Source organism: Antedon bifida, chromosome 6 (genome assembly GCF_963402885.1).
Source record: "Antedon bifida chromosome 6, ecAntBifi1.1, whole genome shotgun sequence".
NCBI lineage: Eukaryota > Metazoa > Echinodermata > Crinoidea > Comatulida > Antedonidae > Antedon > Antedon bifida.
Genome location: NC_136231.1, coordinates 15,319,699 through 15,336,130, shown reverse-complemented (window position 1 = coordinate 15,336,130; position 16,432 = coordinate 15,319,699). Strand labels below are relative to the sequence as shown.

At 32.7% G+C, this 16,432-nt stretch overlaps 2 protein-coding genes across 2 annotated transcripts in view; one reads left to right on the top strand and one right to left on the bottom strand.

Moving 5' to 3' along the window:
* Positions 1-12,257: 12,257 nt before the first annotated feature.
* Positions 12,258-14,994, bottom strand: LOC144845469 (uncharacterized). Its single transcript, XM_078702838.1, has 2 exons — positions 14,829-14,994; positions 12,258-14,199 (listed from the first exon to the last, which is right to left on the bottom strand). Exons 1-2 carry the CDS (start codon positions 14,901-14,903, stop codon positions 13,252-13,254), a joined length of 1,023 nt encoding a protein of 340 aa, XP_078558964.1. The 5' UTR covers positions 14,904-14,994; the 3' UTR covers positions 12,258-13,251.
* Positions 14,745-16,432, top strand: part of LOC144845472 (uncharacterized) — a 63,405-nt gene continuing 61,717 nt past the window's right edge. Inside the window, exon 1 of the mRNA XM_078702843.1 lies at positions 14,745-14,756. The gene's annotated coding sequence lies outside the window, so the exon portion shown is untranslated. The remainder of the gene's footprint in view (positions 14,757-16,432) is intronic.

The window sequence follows — 16,432 nt, the reverse complement described above, 5'->3', positions numbered from 1 at the left end:
GTTGAAACTTAAGTCCAATTTTTCAATAATCTGAAATGTCATACAATTAGTGATTAGTGAGTTCACTAGTAGCACAGGCCTAAAGCCGTTGAAAGTTTACTAATTAACAAGATTTAGAGGTTTTATTTGAAGAAAAACTGTAGTTACTTTGCTACCATTTTACAAATACTGTAAAATGATAGCACGGACTACTACTACCATTACTTTTTGTAAGAATTGATCTGGAAACTTTCACAATTCAGATGAGTCAGCCATTTCGGAATAAAGTACCGGAACATACTGCGCTACTACAGTAATATATTTCAACGTAAACAACAATTATTTCGAAGTATCAAACCTCACCTGGGGTGATAAGTTTTTTGCAAGTTGTTGTGTTTATCTTAATTGCATCAATGGTTAATTTTTCTTTTCTTCCTTTCAAAAGAGACTTATTGCGAGTTGACACCACATCCCCATGAGTCTGTGTTGGGCGCGATTTTATCCCTGGACGCACGATCAACATTTTACACTGGAGATCGATTGATGGGTCGCAGTTGTGGACTGTTTGGTACAGAATTCCTACACTATGTCACACGAATTTATTCTATGATTTGATAGCGAATGGCATTATCTCGATTATTTGATGCGGTTTTTATGTAACCATTCAGTTAAGAATAATGTTTTAGTGTCCTTATTTTTACAGTATATTCGACCGGGTCAAAGTGCGTCTATTAAATCAAAATATTCATGTGATGCTTCTCTTAACTAAAACTGTAATCTGAATTGAAAGTTTCTACATTTCAAATCAAGTCAACTCAACCCAGTTGCTGGAGGCAACATTCTTCAATTTGTATTAACACAGACACTGAGTAAAAATGAAGTCTGTTGCTAAACAATATCATATGTTCTTCCCTTGATATTTACCGGTAACACTTAATGATATAGAATATCAGACAGTTTGTATGATTGTTGATTTTTTTTTCTGATAGACAGAATGAGTTTACAACAAACCTAATTAGAGGCAATGGCGTGTGCAATATATATGGGGCTAATCCTTAGAAAGGACGTCTTATGTGCCCCACCCCTCTTTCCCTCTATATCACACTGAGGTTCGAGTAATTACTGTACCCGACTTGTATCTCACGTGTACCATTTGAAATACATGTTTTGCAGACACTAAATATGAGAACGGCTCTTAGCGTGAAGAAAATATTTCATACCAACATAAACATGACAATATAAGAATAAAACTTAAAATCCATCAATCAATAGGCCTACTCATACTTTATATCTGTTAACGCTTCAAAGTCCAGATTTCATACAATACATTCTTAAACATTACTAGTAGGCCTACTCAGGTGGGTGAATCTTATTAGGCAATAGGATACTGGGAGGAATTGTTATTCTCTGTTATCCCAGGGACATATACAGTAGTTGTCTCAGGTTATCCTAAGTCGGGTATGGAATCATAACAAACCGTTTGGGGGCGCTAATCCCTATGCTAATACACAGAGCCTTCTCGATGTTGTTGCAAGATAATCATTCCTCCATTTCCTAATCAAGTTATATTTTGTTTGTAAAATGTTGTTACATATTTCACAATTTACTCAATTTAGATATACTATATAGCAGATTAGATCTTGAGAAAATAAAAAAAACAAAACCTACGCGAGATTTGGCTCATTATGGTTGGTAAAAAGACTCTTTATTTAAGTTTTCAGGTAATAACAATTAAAAATATGTTATCTATACTACATTAGCTTTACTACGAAACTCAAAGTCTAGGGTAGGTCTACTATCCGCTTTAACCAAAACTATAAATAAAAGAACAAAATCATTTATTTTCATCAAATCACTTATATTATCACTATCTATAAATCCTATAATAATGTATAATGTATATTTTAAAGTTTATATTGAATAAAATGTTGCCTATAAAAAAATAATACTTTACCACCAACTTTCTATGTTAGTTCTCGCGAAATTTGGCGCGGAAGTACCTCACGGTACTATTTTTAAAACATTGCAGAAAACTTGTGCATGATATAACATTTAAATCTAAGAAAATGAAAGAAATGTGTGGTCTTCAATAATTCAGAAAGGCTCAAGTAAAAAGTACCTTTTAGACCAGGAAGCCAGAATATCAGGTAACGCGTATCGAATTTAAGAATGTACTGTAGTGAAGTGTTTATTATTATTATTATTATTATTATTATGAGTAAAAATAATTACAGTATATAATGCAAAAAAAAAGTGGTTCAGAAAACCTTTGGGAATACTTACCTATAGGCCTATAACGAAGTGGGCTTGAACTCAGTTTTTGTGTGGGTTTTTACGACCATTGTGACTTCTGCTGACGTGTCATATTGCTTGGTTCAGTCCTCGAGACTTGAGTTGGCAGCTTCAAATTCCTCAATCTTTCTATGTTAAATTAGACTTCGATAAGTAAGTGGTAGGCTATAGGAAAATATAAATGAATATAAACAGTAAACTAACGATATTTACTTGTGGATTTTGTCAGTTACAATCTAATTAAACATTCATTAAAAAGCAACCAACGCAACACACTACCGCGATAAGATTACATGGGGGGAAACTAGACATTTAAATATTATAAATAAAAGCATGAATTTATAAAATTACCGTTTTCAAAATCAAGGATATATAAAGTAACATGCAGGATAAAAGTGCAACCCACAACAACAAATCATAAATTATATAGACAGATGTTTGTTTGTTGTGGTTTAAAAAATTATTTTAAAACTCAAACCGAAAATGTTCAATCCGGGAACGATGTTGAAAAAAATCAGGTACCGGTACAATTGTTCGGAACATTATACACATAATGATGACGCTAATCAGAATTTACAAATAAATTGGAAATAATCATATAATGAGTATTTCACAACTTTTTTTAAAGCTCAGGTACAGGCATGAATTTTAAACATAATATCTGGTTAATTGTACATAAACCAAATATTTGTAATAGAAATCCAGATGAAAAAATTTCCCTTAAAATGGTCAAATACAAAATTTGGCAAAATTCTGCAATAAAAACCATTAAGACTTTTTTTCAGTAGTAGTCAGGTAGTTTAACCTAATGTAATAACATGTCTGGTGACTCCCTAGAAGGTGAAAAAAGATGGTGGATATACGGTGGATAATCTTGCTATAGCATGAAAATAAAACTCTGAAGTCATCTGATATGATTTTTTACCACACTGTTTATTTTTCATAGTTTTTAAAAAATTTTGTGTACAAAAGAATAGAGATTTTGATGTGTAATTTGAACTATCCCCCCCACTGATAAGAAAGTGCTTATTTTTAAAAAGCTCGTATAACACAAATAAAGTCCCAAAAATGATGAAACATAGGGGAAACTATAGATCGATAATTATTGGAATGTATGATCAATATAAATTGTTTGGCCAGCTTTTAGGGATGATTTTAAATGTACCAGTCTGTGTGTGCGCCAGTCTTTAAGAATGTTGTGTACATACCAAAACAAAACGATAGGCCTATTATAACCAACGTAACAATGTTACAAAGAAACAAACATGAAATAATGTATGTAAATGGAAATATTTTATTGTATTATATTATTATTAGGCCTATATGTTTTTATATAAAAATATGTAAAACACCAAATGTAAAATAAAACGACACGATAAAGTACGCATTTAATTTCGCAATTATTTCGTTAACATCAACATTTGAAATGTGAAGTTTATACTTTCAAATATCTAAGGAATTATTTATTTTAAGTGTGATATGTCCACAACATATGGTAGTGATATGCCAAATATGGTAGTGATATGACCTCATCATGTCTATATATGGGCATTTTTTTTGTCACATAAAGTGTGATAGTGTCGACAGGGCGTTAGAAGTGGGTTTCTGCAAATTACGAACAGATATTTGAAAGTATAGAAATAACGAAACAAGATTACAACTAGAATTTAATTCGTCACTATGACGAATTATAGGTGATAATTTTTATAATTTTACTGACATTTAATATTTTAAAAACATCCATGTACGTAAAATACACAAAAATGCCGATATGATGGCATTTTCAAAACATTTAAAAAGAGACATATTGTGAAAGTACATACTTTCAAATTGTTCACGCTGCTGCTTTAGCCAGGTACGTCCCAAGAGGACTACTCATTCAGAAGCTAAAGCAAGCAGCAGTTATACTTCTAGAGGCCGACATTTTTGGTAAATTGTAAACTAGAACGGGTCATGCTAAAATTACAAACCCCGAAGCACGTCTGGGAGAAGAGAGTCTATGAAAAAAATTGCTGATAATACAGTATTAAAATAGATGCATGTATAGACAGTAATCTGTAAAATCTTGTTCAAAAAATACATCATGACAAGACATAAACATGCAACAATAGCAATTGATGGTGATTGTTTGCGTTATACGATTTTGCTTATTATTACTACTCTCTGTACAAATTTTACATACATTACAATGCTTGACTGCACTGTTAATTGTTGTTATTGTTAAGTACTAATTAAATTTAATACATACCCCCAGCTATACGTAATTACGTAGCCATAACATCGGCAGGGGTTCGAGGCTCACTCACTCCATGGTTCTGGTGGTAGAACGAGTCTTCTCGGATAAGGACTATAAACCGTAAGTCCAGTGTACACATCTAGCTCGTGTGCACTTTAAAGAACCTAGTACATCTTTCGAGACGAGTAGGGGGTTACCCCGGTGTATTAGTACATCACAGCCACTGATCACCAACTGGGCCCTCTGGGAGACCAGTCTTTGACTGAAGAGGTTACCCAGTATAAATATATATTCAATCAATCAATACACTAAATAACACACCAACAGCTTTGCAAACAACTGTTTTCAGACGGACAACACGTGGAATCTTAACACCATTTAAATAACACTTTATGTACTGCTTACATATTAAGTTAAAAAAATTGGGGGTCATCAGACATCCCGGAGAGCTATAATCGATTCAAAATAGGCATATTTCTACACAAATTTGCATAAAATTACCAATTTTCAAGCGCACGATTTTTAAAGTTTGACGTGCACGTGTGTCATTATTTTGCATTCATAATTCATCAAATATGAAAGAAATATATCATAAAACTATGAAAAACAATAATCAAGCGCAAATTTTATTTCAATTTCAAAATGTATATTTAATATGAAAATAATGAAGCCGTAAATTATATTTTAACATTCAACACTATAATAAATCACACCAATGTTTCATAGACTGTAAGAAAATAAAATGAAAAATGGGGGGGGGGGGCAACCTCGCATTCTGATGTTTTGTTTTTTTTTAATATACATATTTTCTGCCCTTCAAAATGTTCAATGCGTGTGCACGCGTAACTTTTTGTGAAACACGCAATTTTATTCGACATAAAGTTAGCCCTTTACATGAATTGTATTCCACCACCAAGTGCCATTACCAAACGAATTTTGGATTGTTGTTAATGATCAATCAATGAAATTCAGAAAATCGCGCGTAGCGCAGCGTAAGTTATATTCTAACAATCAACACTATAATAAATCACATTTATGATTCATAGACTGTAAGAAAATAAAATAAACAATGGTGGTAACATCGCATTCTGATGAACTGTAGGCTTATAATTTTTTAAAAGTAAACATATTTAATGACCTTCAAAGTTTTAAACGCCGTTTACGCGCGCACTTTCTAATTTAACAAAATCTGGTAACTGGTCAAAAGGTTAACCATTGATGTCAAGAAAATGTGGCTGAAAATTTCGTTAAAAATTATTTAATTGTTTCGAAGTTATGATCAATTCAAGAATATCAGAAAATCAATTAAATAATTGAACTGCTACTGTGATCTTTTAATCAATTCGTTGGCCTAGGTCTACAGTGTATACAAATGTTAAAATAAAAATTAATATTTTAACAAATCTTTAAATGTAATGTAGTCTTGTTTCTTTTGTGTTACTTTGTGATAGTTAAAATAATATCATTTATACGTTTTTCCCCAAGTTCAATGTTTGATTTTTACTTCCTCTTGCGTGTATTGTCTGTGTCTGGTTTAGAATTTGTTTTGTCCCTGTGATGTTTATAATTCACCATATTATATAGGCCTTATTATATAATATGATTTACATTTATCATTAATTAATTATTAATTATTATTAGTATTATTATTTATCAGAAAAAAAAATGTAAAAAAAAATAAATAATGATAGTTCAACTATTATTGTTATTAATTAGGCCCTAAAATACAGTAGTATAATTTATTAAATCAGTTTAACTTAGGCTAGCCTGCTCTGAACAAATAGATAGGCTTTTAGAGGCCTCAGTTCTGGCTTGCTCTACTTGCAAATGCTGTATATATAAAATTAATTATAATTATTACTAGCATATAAAATTAATTATGTATATAGCGCCCTCTGTCGCATTGTACCTATTTCACACGTACGGAGCGGACGCTGCCATTGAAAAAATGTTGCGCAATAATTGGACGCCCGCTGGTGGCCATAGTGCGCAATATCCGGGACACCCGTTGGCCGTAAAAAGGTACGCATACTGGTAAAATCCACCCAACCCGTATCGAAAATCGCGGGTAACTTACGCTACGCGGCTCTGACTTGTCAAAAAGCTTGGCAGCACAACTACAGTTAAATTTCTAAATGCTGAACAAGTTTCAACATGTTATGTTTACACGTTGAAGAGAAAAGTGTTACACAAAGTTTGGGGAAAGAAAGAAGAATAATTAAATAAAAAAAGAAACAAGAGGTTATCCGCTTGAGGCGGATAACCAATAAAGATTTCATACAATAACAATAGGTGATCATTTTATTCTAAATGTATATGTTTGGGGCGACTTTTTCTTGTTTCCTCATTCCTCAACACATTTTCAGTATATCACCGGGGTTTAGAATTTGTTCTGTGCCTGGTGTTTATATATGTAATACAATTAATATAATACAGAACTAACAATGGATTCTGTATAAAGCTTCACCGAGCATAGTGATCTGTGATATAATTATAAAAATTATTTGTTTAAATTGTTAAATAACTCTATTATATGATGTGATTATGAATAATTATTGTGATTTTTACCTTTTGAAAAGAAAAAACATCCTTCAAACAATATAATTATTATTATTTATATTTATGACGACAATCGTTTGTCAAGTATGGTGGTACGTATTGTTAGTGTATAACAATACATAAGGTACATAATACAATACATGCTTGTTTATCTTGCTTACATTATCATGGTATCAATCTATGAACCTATTCTTTAATGTAAATGAAAGTTTCTTTTGATATAATTATTTAGTGCTTGGCACCAATATTGACGTAATCGGATTAAATATTATTATAGGACAACTGAAAAGAGTACTTAAAATTCATTGTATTTTATACAGTATTTTTTAATGAAAACGCGTAACATACTATAGATCTATTGTATAATTATTTTTTTTACAGAATTACGAAATCGATACCGACAATCAAATAGATAGACACGTGGATGAATGGAAGACATTTTTATAATTTCCTTCATGATCAAACAATTACACTATGAAACAAAATGTAATACAAGGCCAAAACATAAAATGTAGCATATAATATGTTATGTTATGATAACTATGTTAAACTGATTCGTGAATGTAAATAGGTTTATTATTGTGTGTATGGGTGTATATAATTGTAATGGATGTAGGCCTAATATAAGGTCAAATGAAAAAAAGAAACATACAAATTGTGTGTACTGATTTAAAATTTAATAAAAGAAACAGCTACTTTTTAATACATTTCTTAATATAGAGTAAATGGTAAATAGTCGTACTTTTAATATAACTTGCAAAAACATAACATGTACGTTCTTAAAGCATACTTTTACTACATGGATTTTATGTACATAGATATAGTGCCTTTTTAACTACTCTATTGAATTTTATTGTTTTTATATTTTTACAAAACTTTATGTATACTATATATATATTTGTAAAAGGTACCGTGTAACAGAATGAATAAAATGTGGGTGACCCCCACGAAAGAGAAAAAAACACAATTTGGGCCTACACTATGAAAACGAAACTAAATATAAAAACAAATATCTCCAGCCTTTTTACAATGTTTTTTTTCCATGAATTACAAGTACAATTTTAGATATTATTACAGTTATATATATTTGTTCGTATATTCAGGGAAGACTCTTCTGTATATCTAACTTTGATTTTAATGTCTATTTTTCGTTTTTAAAAAAAATAGAAAAAAAAATGATTGCAAAATTACCATATTTGGACGACAAAAAAAGGTCGATCGTTCAATATTTTTTCACACAAAGTTAGGTTTTTTTAAATGTAAATGAATATTTTGAGTTTGAATAATAAAATGTCTTGATTTTGTTATTTTTTTATGTCAATCGGAAGCAGTGGGTGCAATGGAAGTCACTTGTGACGGCGTGGACATGCATGGTGAAACCATCAACGTCAATAGAAATTTCTATTACAATAGCTATTGTTATCATCGAAAACAAGAATGTGTGATATCCCAAATAAGCAGTATTGTATTTGATTTCTTTATTTGTATTTTCTCGTCTATTTCTTAGTTAAATCGTTGATTAATTTAACCAAGTACTGAGTACCAATCAATACCCACACCTGTTGGGAATCATGTTTTTATATTTGCAATTTATTAATAGTGTCTATTTCTAATGTATTACGAATTAAAAGACGTTTACTATATAATTTCAATATAAAATTTAATGACAAAAATAGAGATCGACGTTTCGGTACCATCATAGAACCATTTTCAAGATCAAGTGAATACAAAACAATAAAAATTATGTGCACTAAGCACCAAAGTTGGTGACAGGAAATGCTAATTGAGGGCTAATTAAGTAATTAGCTCCTCCTACTGAGTTAGATAAACAATTTAGCTTTGATGGAATCCGATTGTTTATTGAGTGTAGGTTTTATCTCTTTGATCCACAACATCTCCTTAATTAGGCAATCAAACTTATTGTTACATTTAGATAAGACTCTAAAGTATTCTGAGATATCACCAGTTATGCCATGTTGTTTTAGGTGATCGCCTATAATACTTTTGTTATGTTCATTAATGCGTTTGTAAAGGTGTCGGCAAGTGTAACCGACATAGTTTGTATCACACAAACCACATTGAAATTTGTACACCACGCATTGTGAATTAATGATTCTGGGTTTCATTTCTTTAGGTTTTAAGGTGTCACCTATCTTACGACTAGTAAATACTGGTAAAATATCGTTTTCAATCTTCGCACTAAGTTGTTTAAGTTGTTTAGTAACCGTGTTACAACAAGTTTGATCCTTGTACGGTAGTACAATCCTAATAGGCTGGGGAGATTCATCAGTTAGCATATCTTCATTAGTATTACTAGGAGTCACACAAGTATTAATGGATTGGTTGAAAGCCTTAACAATATTACTAATAAGATCTAAAGGATAATTCAACTTTTGAAAAATCTTTGTTACATTATCAACCTCTGATAGGAAAATGTCATGCGTAGATGACAATTTGTAGGCCCTATTAAGCATTGTGTGAATTAGATTACGTTTATGTTTGATATCCACATGGCTATCATAATGTAATAATAAACCTTTATTAGTGGATTTCTTATATACTTTGGTTTCAAGAGATATATCGTTTTTTGAGATAGTCATACCTAAAAAATTTATTGAGTTATCTCTAGCAATTTCCATTGTAAAATCAACGGCATCGTGTGAATTGTTCAAAGTGTTCAAAAAATTCTGTGCTAAAACCTGGCTTAGCATGAATACGATTGTGTCATCAACGTAGCGACGATAGAACTGCGGCATTTTCCCTGTTGCTTGTAAGGTATCTTCAATGTAACACATGAAAACATTTGCCATCAGTGGTCCAAGCGGTGAACCCATGGCTACGCCATCAACCTGCTCGTATAGATCACCATCATATTGGAAAAGTTGATTTTTGGTCGCAATTGTAAGTAGGTCCTTAAGACCTTGTTTATCGATAGATAAACCGTGTTCAGAGTTAAACCAGTCATCTTTAAAGGCGCGGCCTTATGAACAAGAATGTTAATGGTCTCATCAAGTGGAACATTGGTGAATAGAGAAACTACGTCGTAAGAGACCAGAACATCATCTGAACCAATTTCAGTAGAACGTAACTCTTTAGCAAAATCAAAAATGTCTGGTATAGAGTATTTGTTGCTGGCTAATGGTTTAAGCTTCTCATCTAACCATTGTGCTAATTTAAAATTGTAAGTGCCAGTGGCTGAGAGTATTGGCCTAATAGATAGATTTTCTTTGTGCGTCTTGGGAAGACCATACAGATGGGCTAACCTCGAGCCTTGTGATGTTAGTGTAGATGCTACTTCCTTCGGTAGTATATTACGAACAATATTAGATAGTTGCTTCTCCTTTTCTAAGAGAGGATGGAAATGCTTAATTGGTCTACCTCTAGACTTAGGTTGTGTCTTACTTACGGGTATAAACTTAGATGTGTTGTTTATAGACGATTGTCTAAGAAGTTGGTCATAATGATGTTTATCCATGATAACGACTCCGGAACCTTTGTCAGGTTTAGTAATGACTATGTCATCCCTTTTCTTCAATTGTCCCAATGCTCTTTTCAGGGACCTAGGTGGAGATGGGTCCTTGCGTTCGATGTAGTTTAGAGCAATCGACTTTAAAGTTGCTGATGTGAGCTCCTTCATATCCTCATTATTTAGTTTCTTCTCGACACGCCAGTAAGCCTTTTCAAAGTTGGCTAAAATTTCCCTACGTTGTGATTGATGTAATTGCGTATTATATTTACTTATAGTATTTTATTCAAATTGTTTAATGTTTATATTATTAAATTTCCCTACGTTGTGATTAATGTATTGCGTATTATATTTACTTATAGTATTTTATTCAAATTGTTTAATGTTTATATTATATATATATATATAAATCATACTGTAAATTATAGAAACAGTGCTCATATTCGGAACATGATCTCATAATCGCGTCGAGATAGCTCATTGGCGAAAGTTCCGTATTTTTTAGTTGTATGAAAAAATGTCTCTGGCGGGATTCGAACCTGCAACCTCTCACTTACAGGGCGAGTATCATACTACTAGACCACAGAGCCATATATGGTATTATCACAGATTTTCACTCTGGAGAAATGGCGATACAAAAAAAAATCGAAAAGCTAAATCAAAACGTAAAAAGTAGAACAGCCAGAAAAATTAGCAGAGCTAGCCCTTTCATATATATATATGATTAGGTTCACTTTTTAGTAATTCTGTCTCTACCTGGTGGTGTTTTTTTGTCTGGGTGTTTTTTTTTTGTTCCTTATTTTTTTTGTATTTTTATATATCCTTTTTAGGCAAAAATAAAACAAAAAATTAACCTAAATAAATAATATATACAGAATTATTATGTATTATTAATGAATAGTCATGCAGGCCTACATGGAGATATTAACAAAACATGGTTTTCCAAGAAAAAAAAATAGTAGGCCTATGGAAAGATTAGAGCGTTTCCGATGGATTATAACACCTGTCTTATCTATTGATAACTTCCGGTATTTATTAGCGTTGTGGTCCAGGTACCGTTCTTATGGACCCTGAACCCCATACAGTGTATTACTATTAGGCCTAATCAGTGCTCCCTAAAACAATCAAAAATCAAAATGTGATAACCGTGATATTTGCCTGAAATATGAGTCTATTTTCATTCAGTTTCCTTACACCTCTGCATCCCGTTTGTCCTAATTTCCAAGTAAAAATGAGATACCACCACGTAACTCCTTATGGTTAGGCCTATTATCATAGTTGTACCTGGAAATCACGGGAAATCGGGGGTTTTTTTTGACCAATCATTTGGTAAAATTACAGCAGGCCTACTTTATATATTATTGTGTTTTCCCTGTTAATCGATACCATGAAGGAAAACGTTTTTGTTCAATCAGAAAACTTTGCGAGATTTTTTTAATGGATATTTAATAAGTCACCTGATTTTTGTGGTAAATCACACGATTAATATTAATAGTTTTGACATTGTTAAGGTTAGGGCCTATAATAGACAGATTTTGGTTGCACGATTGTGGAAAACACATCAATTTGGGTTTTCCTTCATACAAGCTACAGCAAAAATATAATAGGCCTATAGGCCCTATATTTTTTCAAAGTCATCGTCAAACGTTGAAAGTCAATACAGTATTTCACAACGCATTCTTTCACCTCTCATTGCTCACATTTAATTAATAATATACTGAAATAAATTTAAGAAAACATTAACTTATTTTTTGTTTTGTTTTATTTATTTATCGTTGTTTATCGTTTGTAAACCACAGAAAACCACAAATATAAAGAATAAAACATAAATTCACAAAATGCAACAAATTAATATTTGCGAGTGCAATCATGAAACATTAATATTATAAGTACTTTATCGAAACATATAAAAATAATTGTGCAGATAATAGCACGTTAATATAAAATTCTTTCTATTTACAAGGAATTCATTTAATATTTAAATTTATTTCAAACGAGTTTTAATCCGGAAGATTCGGTAATTGAGTTGTGCCAACTCGGCGAGGGGACCAGCCCGGTGATTTTAGATTAAAACATTATCAAAACACCTACCCCAATACGATTGCACATTATTCTACATACAAGTCTACGTTGCTAAATAAACTACGAGTTAATACCTAACCCACGATCATCTATTAAGCAAAACCGCAACCGATTTTGTCGACTTTATGTTTAAACTTCCCTTAGGAAAACGAGTTATAAAAACTTTACACGGTGTTAAATGTGTGTACACGTGCTTAAAGCACCTCCTTAAATTCAAAATTGTTCCACCTAAATGATACTATCACAATACATTACGATGTTAAAACACAATCCTTAGCAATTGATCAAACACATACAAATAGTTCACTGGAACATTGTAGGCCTACTCAAAGTTTAATTAAAATTGGCAAACATTTTTAAAATTATGCTTGATTTTTAATGTTTAATTAACGCAACGAATAGCACCTATGGACCTCATCTTGCCGTCACCCAAGCCCTGCAACAGGTCTGGTCAGTTGGCAGAGGCATTTAATTTCGTCGTTTTTGTGCGTGTAACACGACACCTATGGCAACTAATGTTTGCACAAAAGGCATTACATCTTTAACATTTATAATGTCACAAGTGACTTTAGTTAAAAGTGCCAAAATAGGTTAAAATGAAACGCTTTCAGACTTATGTCTGAGTTGCATAAAATGTCTACATGTGGCGTTTCATGTGAAGAGACAAATGATCAGAACGAGAGAATGCTCGTTCGCATAGATGGCACTGGAAAGGTCGATCACCAGTGTGTTTACGATAATGCCTGGTTAGCTCATCAGATCGTGCAAACTTCCAGCCACATCCTTTCCAGTTGCAAGCATAAGGTTTTTCTCCTGTGTGCGTTCGGAGATGAGCTTTCAGGTGCGAGCTCTTTGTGTAGGTCTTGTTACAGCCTGGGTGTGAACATGTGTGTGTCGTTGTTCTTTTCCTTCCCCATGTTCTGCGCCCTTTCCTTCGGTTCACCTGTGGATTCTGAAGTGGTTGTGACGTCAGAACACTTTCATTTGAAGAGTTGATGAGCAGGTCCATGAGTGGTGAAGTTGGTGGTGTGTTGTGTACGCCTACCGGAACCATATGTTGAGGTTGTTGCAATGCCATTGCAACCAGCTGTGGACTCAGTTGAGACTGAGTAAAACGTGGTACCTTCATTGGTGGTTCAGATACACACTGTTGAGGTGAAGCTGGCGGTGACATGTAACCATGTGGTGTCAAAATACACGGTGATAGTCCATACATAGATTTCTGTTGATGCAATTGTTCACTTGGAATGGAAACAGTCAAATGTGTAAGGTCAGAAGGCGCAAAAACATTGTCCATATCTGACCGCATAAGTGGACTGTGCGGTTCCTGTTTTATCGCCATGCCCATTGATGAATCGTCAATATAACGTTTCTGTTGATCTGCGTTGGAATTGTTCAGGATAAAGTCCAAGTCGAGCAAATTATCGTAGCAGTCCCCAATGGATGATGCGGGTGGGGACGAACACATACTCGACGAACAGTCACTGACCGATGCTAGGCTGTTTGGTGAACATGTCTCTGTGCGTTGTTGACCTACCATGCTGTGATCCCAGTCGTGTAAAAGCGACTCAACATCATTTAAAACCTGTGAGGGTAAAACATACGGAGGTTGATAATAAGTCATTTGTGGCATATAAATCCTTGGCACATAATAATATGGTGTTTCCCCGCAGTAATAGTGGTAAGCCATTTCTATACGTCCCCGCACTACGATTTTTTCAAACAGAATGTGTGATTGCTAAAGCCTTGTTGGAATTTAAGGTACAGGTGAACAACCAATCACGTGCTAAACTCATTATAATAATACTAGTGTATTTAAATTAAGTTAAAGGTATGGCCAGCCACATGACGTAAAAAAGCAAATACGTACTTTACAGAGAACAATGCACTTAATTATAAAATAGCAATTCAATTGTAAGCTTGTTTTATTGTTTGTTTGAAAGAAATGATCCACTGGGAAGGCACTTAATCACATTGGCAACAGTTATTCCCCAAATTGAATGTTCTATTTAAAACACATCCCCAATAGTCCTAAAGTGTCAAATATTGAAAAGGGATTGTAAGGTTGATTTGACAACACATGTGTAGTATGTAAAATATAACTAGGATAACACTGATGTCAAAGATGATACCTGGGCATCGGTATACACTATACTAACTAGTATATAAATGAAATTCTTAAGATAAAATATACATAAAAAAGTAAAAACTTACATTCATCATGCTCATGTCGAAGTCTGATATTCCTGTACTGAATGCTGAAGGCATTTCACAAATAAGTGCAGCCATTTTTTGTTTTATTTGCTAGAAATTGTAAAAATATTAGATTCAAAGAGGTAAACTCATGAGAAATCGTGATCAATGTGTTCAAAACATGTTGGACAGTAGTTATAGCCATACTGTACTCATAAACCATCGACCAATCATGGTCGATCTGGTAGCGTTAGCCAATGAGATTCGAGTGCTATATTTAGATGGTATATAAACCCGAAGATATTCTGCTGTTAGCTCTCATAGTACTTCTGCTCTCGGAGTATCCTGAGCTGACGCGGCAAATTGCTGTTGCTATGACGATATTGAATATACATGAATAAACATTGGCATAACAAAAGTGTAACAAAAGCAGTGTTTACAAACGATTTCCGATTCATTTAGAAATGAAGTAATGACGTAAGCTGGTTAAGTCTGACGAGGGTTCACGGATAGAGGTCGCCGCTAGTTCAGTCTAGTGGAAAAGAAAAATATGGTAATTTTCTATTTATCAGCCGGGTCCTTCCGTCTATTTTTAACCGGCTATATAAGCGGAGTGTGTTCGTGACTCACATACCATTCGATCGAATGGAACTGTCGGGGATGTTCGGATCTCAAGCTGCAGCAGTCTGTTGATTTATAGGAAGGATTTCATTTTGTTAAATACGATAACAACACAATCTTATGAGCTAGGAAAAAACTTTAAAACGCTATCAAAATAAAATATGATTAAGCTTATTACATAATTACAATAAGGAATAATATTAAATTTAATATAATATTATAAATGTTATTTATTTATCAATTGTTGTTTGTACTTTATCCGCGCATATAATTACTATTAATATATCTCAATTTTTATTTTTTATATAAATATAGTGCTACTAATATTTATTCAGACTAAAAATATGCGATTTTTATTGATGAAATAAAGTGTTGAAGTTTGTATTTTTTAATATCGGGCTAAAATTCGACTGTTGACATCCACCATTGGGCTTATGCAAATATTTTAACTAACAGTTTAGGTCTAAAATTATTATTTTTTAAATATATATATATATATTGTCATTTTTTCAGTAATTTGCCTTTGGATTTATATATATATATATATATATTCAGGTTGAAGTTATCAGACCGTTAGGATATATTATATATATATATATGCACTAATGGAGGGCTAGTGTTGCCAGAAAAGTAAGTAGAGCTTTCGGGCAACACTAGCCCTTCATCAATGCAAGTTAAGGTACTATATTATATATATATTGCATCAGAAGGTACTATTCTTAAAAATTGTAGGAACAAAATTATACTAGTGTTCTAGAATGTTCCGCATAGTTCGGCATATTATGTTCAGTATAGTTCCGTATATTCAGTATAGTTCCCTATTATGTTCCGTAGGGCCTGAATTTAGCCAATTACGTGATAATTATGTATTGTTTGAAGGTTTGCATGGCGAAATCAAATGTTGATATAAAGTTTGCGGTACACCATTAGTGATAATTATGATTATGATGATAATAATCACATAGTGTACATTTTATAGTTATATCGTTTATTTGCAAATTATC

Excerpts from the sequence above, each read along its gene's own strand:
- LOC144845469 (XM_078702838.1), bottom strand. The coding sequence starts at position 14,903 with ATGGCTGCACTTATTTGTGAAATGCCTTCAGCATTCAGTACAGGAATA. Across the intron at positions 14,200-14,828 it reads TCGACATGAGCATGATGAAT|GTTTTAAATGATGTTGAGTC; the intron begins GTAAGTTTTTAC and ends TTACCCTCACAG.